Below are 8685 nucleotides of genomic sequence, written 5' to 3'. Positions count from 1 at the left end.
ATCCAAAGAGAAAGAAACTCAACGCCTATTCCTCCCTTATATCCATCTTTAGATACAATTCATCAAATTCATCAAGATAATCTTGTAATGTCCCCATTTGTTTGAGATTCCACAATTCAGATAAATGATCATCATAAGCATGACTTCCAAATCTAGCATTCAAGGAGCGCACATATGCATTCCAATCTTGATAGGCTTCCAAACCATAAGACTTAATGAAAACCTGATGCCACTGAATAGCGTTCCCTTCAAAGTGAAGAGTTGCTACTTTTACTTTATTTTCGTCTACCACATTACCAACATCAAAGAAATACTCCACTCGCAACAGCTAACCATCTAACCCTTCACCGTTGAAATGGGGAAATTCTAGTTTTGTCGACTGGCCCCATGGACTCAACCTTACTGTTTCCACAACTCTGCATGCCGCCATCTCCTGGTTCTGGAGATTCATGGCCCCTAACAGAGTCTTCAATTCCTCCATGCTAGTTCGAAGCATACTTTCCATATTAGCTTGTAACATCGCCTCCTGTCTCTGCTCAGATTCTGTAATCATCGCTACCACTTCCCTACGCCATTGCTTTGATCAAGTCCCTTCCACCATGGCCGAGAATCATGGGCTCTGATATCAAATGATGCAAACTAAGGTTTTATTGAACTAGAAAGAGAAGTCCAGAAGGAAGAAAAAGAAATCAAGAAAGATTACTGAGAGAAAGCAAAAGTTCATGAATACTCATACATGACTTCTTTACAATTACATAAGCCTATTTAACAAGACCCAAGAACAGTTACAATGACGTAACAAACCCACAACAGAATGAGGGCTCATGCATTCAGTTACAATACAGCAGAATGATAGCTCATGCATTCCATTATTACAGCTCCCATCCTTCGCCAATCCTTCTCCTCCTATTTCTTCTACTTATTGATACGACATCATCTTATTATTACTACCACTGCTTTGCATTTTACTAACTAATCTCACATTTAGCATCTCCAACTTCTTCAATTCACGTTTGTATCATATTTTCTCCATGAAAATTAATCCTGACCAATAACGAAAAAGGAAAAAAATAAGTAATTGTTGATGATGATTCTAGAGAAATACCATGTGCAAAGAATTGCAATTGTTTTCCTCTCTCTCATATATAATAAATTAACCTAGCAACTCGATTCGAAATTTAAAATAATAATAATAATAATTTTAATTTTAATTTGTTGAAAACGATGGAGCCCCTCTTAATTAAATATAATATGGCTAGGATGAGTACATCATTGAGCAAGTTGGCTAAGAAATCATAAAAAAAATGAATTGAGGCTAACTTTGTTTTATCTTATTAATTAATAAATTAATAAACAACAAACCTCATCATAATGTTTATCATTTGATCTCGAACGAGTATAATATAATAACTTCAAGGGACACCTGTTCCACTAAATAAATAAAAAAAATTTAAAACTAGCTTTTCTGTTGTCATATAATAAACACTTGTAATTATCTTCCTAATATTTATGTAATTATGTTGCTAAGCATAGTGTTTATTATATATGGTGACGATAATCATGAGTAGAATGATGACTTCAGCCCATACGCCTTTATCACTATTATTATTTTTCTTTTTATATAACTGATTTCCATTAAAATTTAAATTCTATACTTCAGTTTTGAAAAAAACTCTAATATCATTAAATTAAAATATATTATTTTTATTACCATAATTTTTTCAATATGATTGATAATATATATATATATATATATATATATATATATATATTTTATTATATATGTGATAAAGGAAGGAGTCGAATTTAAATCTTTTATATTATCTTTCATATTAAATATATATGCCGTTACTACTAAATTATATCCAATGTTACAATAAAATAGAATTTTAATTTACATGTTGGATAAAATGCATATGTTATAATTTCTAATTAATAATATCTCTTTGGCTTGTGCCTTCTCTTCTCTTAATTGAATGGGTTATTATGCCTCTTTGGTAAGTGATAGGAAGGTGTTTGTTTGCCGCTATTGAATGGGCTATGGGTTAATGCTAGTGGTAGGACAAACTATATGCATAATTATATATAATAAGATATATTGTTCCTTTAAGAAATAAGCAACGTGGATAATAATTAATATATTAGCTACAACCATACCAAGTGAGAATCTAATTATATGTGTCTGTTTTCCAGGTAATTAGTTCCACCATAAAACTTTTGTTTACTGGTCCAAAACGACAACACACGATAAGTTTAACAATTGTAACCTAATTGGTTAGTGGCCATATTCTGCTTAATTAATTATTTTTCATACAAAATAAACACTCAACGTAAATTAATAATATATATATATATATATATATATATCAAAAACCATTTATAATAAACTTAGTTCAGCTTAATATATAGAGTAATGCAATGGCCTATCTTATATATATTGTGGCTGTTGATTGCATTGAGAAGTCATCTTTGCTAAGTTTTAGCTTTACCTTTTTCTTACCCCTTGAAATATTTCACTGTAATTTTTTTAATGGATTTTTGGTTTTATTTTTGTCATTTTAAAATGTCACAGAATTCAATAAATAATTAATCTGATGACATTTTCTGTTTTCACTAGGAAATAGACTTAGTCTAGCGGTAAGTTTATTATAATCATTAATTATTGTAAATTTTACGATGAATCATATCAGAATTAACATTCAAATTACACCTCTTATTCTTATATATATATGTGCATTGAATAAATTAAAATATTTATTGTAAATCAGCATAATTAGATAGCAATAATCTAAAGGCCAAACAAAATAAGCCAGCATTTCATTTTTAATTATTGCTAATCAAGATCAAGAATTAGTGACTACATTTTCTTGAGCCCTTCCAAGAAAAAGAAGCAAAAAGGAAAAGTGTAAAAGATTTATATATAGCTTAGCCAATAGAAACCTAACTAATGCTGTCTATTATATAATAAAGAGATGGGCAAATTCTTTTGCCATGAATAATTTATATTATGAGATTCCATCTATTTTATATATATATATATATATAGATAGATAGATAGATGCATGCACACACTGATAGCACTTAGAATCACTTCACATTCACTGCAAAGCACGACCTAAACTCAGTTTTCTTGGTCCCTATATATAACACTAATCAAGCAAAAGCATTCTTTTATTGTAAAGATAACCCAATAATAAAAGTTATAGCATGCAAGAAAATATTTATAATATCCTCTTTCTGATTAATTTTTAATGAAGTCATAAGCCAAACTGATGATTAATCAATGTTTGTTTTAAAATGTAAGAGACTAGAGATTGAAAATTGGCAGTCCCTCTTCTTTAAGAATTTTCTAGGAAAAGAAATGAAAGTGAATATGACAAAGGGAAATATAGAGTTACAGGTTAAGGAGACAAACATCGATCAGTACTATATAGATATATATCAAGGTTCAAGAGCTTTTTGGCCCACTGTACGTGTCATACGTATTTGTCAAGCTCAATACTTGTGACAATGAAAGAACAAGAAATTTACAATGAAAAAAAAACAAACACATCAAAGTTGATTAATATCAGAGGCCATGCGTGTAGCACTCAGTCACAATCATCATTTGGTTAATTTTTTTTTTTAAACGTTTCATGAAATTAACAATACTTGGAAACAGAATCAGCAGGTATGTTACACTGGATATTTTCCACGAATAAAATATCATCAACTAGATGATTGAAGCTTTCCCATGAAAGAATAGAATCCATGTCTTGAACTGAAGGAGACTCACCAATTGAAGGGTTATTGGACTCATCTGCAGACAATGAAGAACTATAAGTAGTAGTATTGGTTTCTAGCTGGTTAGTCCATGACCCCAGATCCATGCTTCCACATAACATTTCATAATTGCTCAAAAGATCAGATGTTTCATCCATTGACACTGTCTCATCTTTCCCACTTCTTTTCTCTTCATCTTTTTTTATTATCAACTCACTCTTGGCTTGATCATCCTGTGACTTAACCTCGACGTTTTCCTCTCTTCCGGTCGACGAATTATACTCAGGAATTGTCTCATTATTCACGCCACTACTAGTACCCATTTCTTTTTGTTCAATAGGCTTGTGAGTCACAGGGTCTAAACCCAGTTGCTTTAGCTTCTTCTTGATTCGAGTATTCCAATGGTTCTTGATTTCATTGTCTGTACGACCAGGGAAATGAGAAGCAATCTTGGACCACCTACAGAAACGAAAAGAAATCCTCTATGTGTTAGTATATATAAAGAATTGGCATCATGGGTCAACTAGTCGATCACTGTAAGTGTAAATAGATTTATACCTATTGCCGAGACGCGAGTGAAGCTGAATAATTTGATTCTCTTCCATTTCTGTAAAGCTTCCTCTCTTAAGATCAGGCCTCAGATAATTAATCCATCTCAGTCTACAGCTCTTTCCACATCGTAGCAAACCTATCAATGACAACCAAGTGCCAACATTAGCTAAACCTTTTTAACTTTTGCATTTGTAGAGGAGAAAGAGAGGAAGTAATATAACACCTGCAAGCTTAGGAACCATTCGCCAGCAATGGATACCATTATTGAGGATAAAGTTCATGAGCTTGTGATCTTCCTCAATAGTCCATGGACCTCTTTTTAGTCCAATCTTATCACAGCAAGGTTGTCTTCCCATTTTGGCAAAACTTGTCACCGATTAAGCACAAGTTATAAAACCTCTAATGATTCTTGAGAATTGGAAAGCCAAAAGCAATAAAAAAAGGTGGTGCTTTATAGGAACTTATAATCCAAGCAAAGATGCTGCCAGTTCATTCAGGCATATAAAAAAAAGGAGGATGCTGCTCAAGGGGGGAGATAAATGATTGAACGGAAAAGCATAGAGAGAGAGAGAGAGAGAGAGAGAGAGAGAGAGAGAGAGAGGGTAATAATAATAAAATGGCCAGCAGTAGTAGTCTTATTGGAGACAATGGAAATGGTCCTGCAAGGCAAGAAAATTTGTACAGGGAAGAAGAACCAGCTTGGTTGACAAGAATTAATATTTGCTGCTAAAGTCTTTTCCTCCTACTGGGTTTCAAAAAATTAGTGAGATTGGTAGGATTCTTTTGGCCCCTTAAAAGCTGGCGAGTTTTGTCGTTGGATGCAACTCTTTATCATCTTTAAGAGAGAGAGAAGATGCTTTCTTCTCTATATTGTGAAAGAGTCCTGAATTCCAATGATGGATTCACTTGACTTGGAACCACCTTATTCACAAGTCTTTTAACTAAATTCCCAACACCCCATTATTGTCTTGGACATCAATGTCTATTAATAAAAAAAATTGGATAAAAATATTAAAAATATATGTACCATCATGGGGTTTTTATTAAATGAGACTATAATTTTTTTTTTCACATGTTATAGAAATTTATAATTTATATTGAAATTATTAAAAAATAATATTTTTTATATATAAAAATTTAATTATTTTTATTTAAAAATAAATTTTATATAATTATTAATTGGAAATGGTATATACACCAACAATTTGCTGAAAGAGAGTATGCATGCATTGAAAAGAAATCCATAGATATATACATGCACCTAACTATATATATATATATTTTAAAATACTGATGTGATTATAATTTTTTTTTTCTCTCTTTCATCAGATGGGTTTCACATGAAGAAAATTATTAAAAATAAAATAAATTAAAAAAACCCCAAAAGAAAGCATTTTGGCAGAATCATTGATTAGGGATTGGAACGGTTGGGTTTTTGTTATACTCAATCCGATCGAATCTTAATAGAACGAATTTGAGTAGTATATAATTAGATTTAGAACATGTTCAAATTTGAAATTTAATACTCATGACATGTTCAAATTTTACATGTTAAATATTTATTACCCGAATTCGTTTATATAAATATTTAATTAAATATAAAATATATGTTTTTAATAATAATATTTATAAATTTTTATATATTTTATTTTATATAAAATAAAATTGAAATATTTTATAGAATTATTAAATTTTTAAAATTTAAATTATTAATAAAAATAATTTTTTATGTAGATTTTTAATTAAAATATATAAAATTAAATAGATTCGGGTAATTGATAATAAATTTTAATCAAGTTTTGACGCGTGCTCGGATTTTGAGAATATTAATATGATTTGGGTAGGATAATTTTCACAGGTACCCTACTTATTGTCATCCCTAATTTTAAAGTAGCGAACGTTGGATCGATTGTTTTTTAAGGACTCTCGCTCTAGAGCTAAATCTAATATTGTTTTAAAAAATATATTTATATTTAGAAAATTTTTGTCCAGTCTATCATATACTTAAGATTAGAGGTGAGCATTCGGTTCTAACCGAACTGAATTAAATTATAAAAATCGAATTTTAAATTTTAGAAATCGAACTGAACCGAAATGGGTGAAAAACCGAATCGAACTAAACCGCTCTATTTCAGTTCGGTTCTGTTTAAACTGATCGATTTTGATTTTTGATTGCTTTTTTAATTTAGACTTGATTTTCAAGTTATTTGATCTAATTTTGACTTTGGTTTGAACCTAATAACCATTAATCAATGAAATTAAACAATTAATATATATATAATTAAATATAATTCATAAATTTCTTATAAAAATAAATTAATTCAAAAATCGATTCGGTTCGATTTGAATATATAAATTACTATTCAGTTCAGTTCGGTTTAACTGATTTTTTTCTCTTCAAAACTAAACCGAAATAATCGAAATTTTTATAATGTAAAACCGAACCGATTGAACCGAATTGACTCGGTTCGGTTTTTCGGTTTGAACTGAATTTTGCCCAGCCCTACTTAAGATATAAATATATAAGATTCATGTATTTAATATAGTGATAGTATTTAAAAATAATAATAATAAATTAAAACAAATATGTTAAAATTTATTAAAAATTATACACATATAATTTTATTAATAAATTACATATATCAATTAATTTATATTATAAATTTAATATTTATTTAAATATTAAAGAATAAATTAAATATGTACTTTTATTTAAATCAGTAAATTTATTTTAATTAATTGATGTAAGTAATAATTTTGGAACCACCTTTCTATTTCTTAAAATTTTATTCAATAAAATTAGAAAATTTTGAAATTCATTGAGTATTTATTATTGTTGTCCTATATAAATTTGAGAGAAAAAATAACTAAGAATTTAAATGTGATATTATTTTCACTAATTAATTTTGAATATAGTATTATAAATTATTCTTTTTAAATAATAGTTAACATCATGTATATCATATCCTGTGTATAAAAGTTTTAAGGTGTAAAAAAAAATTACTAGTTTTATTTAATTAAAAATTTGAAATTACATGATTTCTTTATTATTTTCTCAAAGAAATTATATAATTTAATGGTATTAAATTATTTATTGCAATTAATATTTTGTAGTATATATATAATGATTGAATTTGTATATGTAAGACTTATTATAGATTTTAAAGAAAAAAAGGTGGTGAATAAAAAGCTGAAAAGAAAGGCAAGACCAGGGGACCTCAAGAAAAAGCAATAGAAAGGCCGTAATTTAGTAGCAGACAAAGGGGGTCAGAAATGATTCTGAAGCTCAAAAACTGATATCTCATGACATTGCCAAACCAAACCTTCAATTATTTGTATATATACATATACATGGCATGTCTCAATTTAGGGCAAAACTTATAAACTTAATTTATTATAATTTAATTTACAAACATTGTAAATTTCATTTATTTTACATGTAAATATTATCTTATAGTATTTGTTTTAGGCTAATCTCTCTCTCTATAATCCTGTTTTTTCTTTACGTTGCTCTTTTTATTTGGATCAAGGACTATTATTGGTTCCTCGGGATTCCATATTAGCTGTGGATAGCGTGTATAGGTGATTTATATGAGTTAACATGCCTTGGTAAAATTGCCATGGTTTTACCAAAGGGTGTGTCCTGTCCCTGAACCATTTCTGTGCGTGTCTATACCTTTGGATAAAAAAAATCAAAGTGCTCGAGAGGGTAAGCAAGTGTGCGCATGGGCAACTCCCCACACATGAGTCGTGTATACATGGTCCACTGTGTGGAAGGCTAGTCCTTCGGGATCTCATATTGGTTATGGATATTGTGTGTATACGGTTTATATGAGTTAACATACATTAGTAAAATTGTCATAATTTTATCAAGAAGTGTGTCATATTTCTAAACCGTCTGTGTGCGTGTATATACCTTTAGATAAAATAAAAAAAATAATATTATTGACTTTTTTGGATTTGCAGTGACTCTTTGCTTTTTTTTTTTAAATTATTTCTTACTTAATATAGTTCTTTTGGATCCTTAAATTTTTTCATACATTTATACTATATATCATCTCTAAGCAACATTTAAGTTAGAAATTTTCTTTTATTATATATACCAATCTCAATCCCCATCGCTTTTGAAACTTATTGGACATATTATAATTTGACCTAAAGAACTAAGAAAGGGACTCTACATACAATGTCAGCAATAATTGAATCACATTGAAATAATTAAAAATTTTATTGAATTTTCACAAAATAATTTTATAATTCTAGCAAAACAAAACTCATAAAAAAATATCCCACATAATAAAGAACATTGCAACTGAATAAAATAATAATATGATTAACTATAAACAAAGGCAATTATAGTGATATGGTTCA

General features: G+C 28.9%; 1 protein-coding gene across 1 annotated transcript; it reads right to left on the bottom strand.

Moving 5' to 3' along the window:
- Positions 1 to 3535: 3535 nt before the first annotated feature.
- LOC110656534 (myb-related protein 315) lies at positions 3536 to 5102 on the bottom strand. The gene is made up of 3 exons (XM_021813360.2): positions 4538 to 5102; positions 4321 to 4450; positions 3536 to 4221 (listed from the first exon to the last, which is right to left on the bottom strand). Exons 1-3 carry the CDS (start codon positions 4668 to 4670, stop codon positions 3642 to 3644), a joined length of 843 nt encoding a protein of 280 aa, XP_021669052.2. The 5' UTR covers positions 4671 to 5102; the 3' UTR covers positions 3536 to 3641.
- Between the last annotated feature and the right edge of the window lie 3583 nt (positions 5103 to 8685).

This window comes from Hevea brasiliensis, chromosome 15 (assembly GCF_030052815.1).
Source record: "Hevea brasiliensis isolate MT/VB/25A 57/8 chromosome 15, ASM3005281v1, whole genome shotgun sequence".
Classification (NCBI taxonomy): Eukaryota; Viridiplantae; Streptophyta; class Magnoliopsida; order Malpighiales; family Euphorbiaceae; genus Hevea; species Hevea brasiliensis.
The sequence above is the reverse complement of the archived record's forward strand: the minus strand, read 5'-3'. Positions and strand labels throughout refer to the sequence as shown.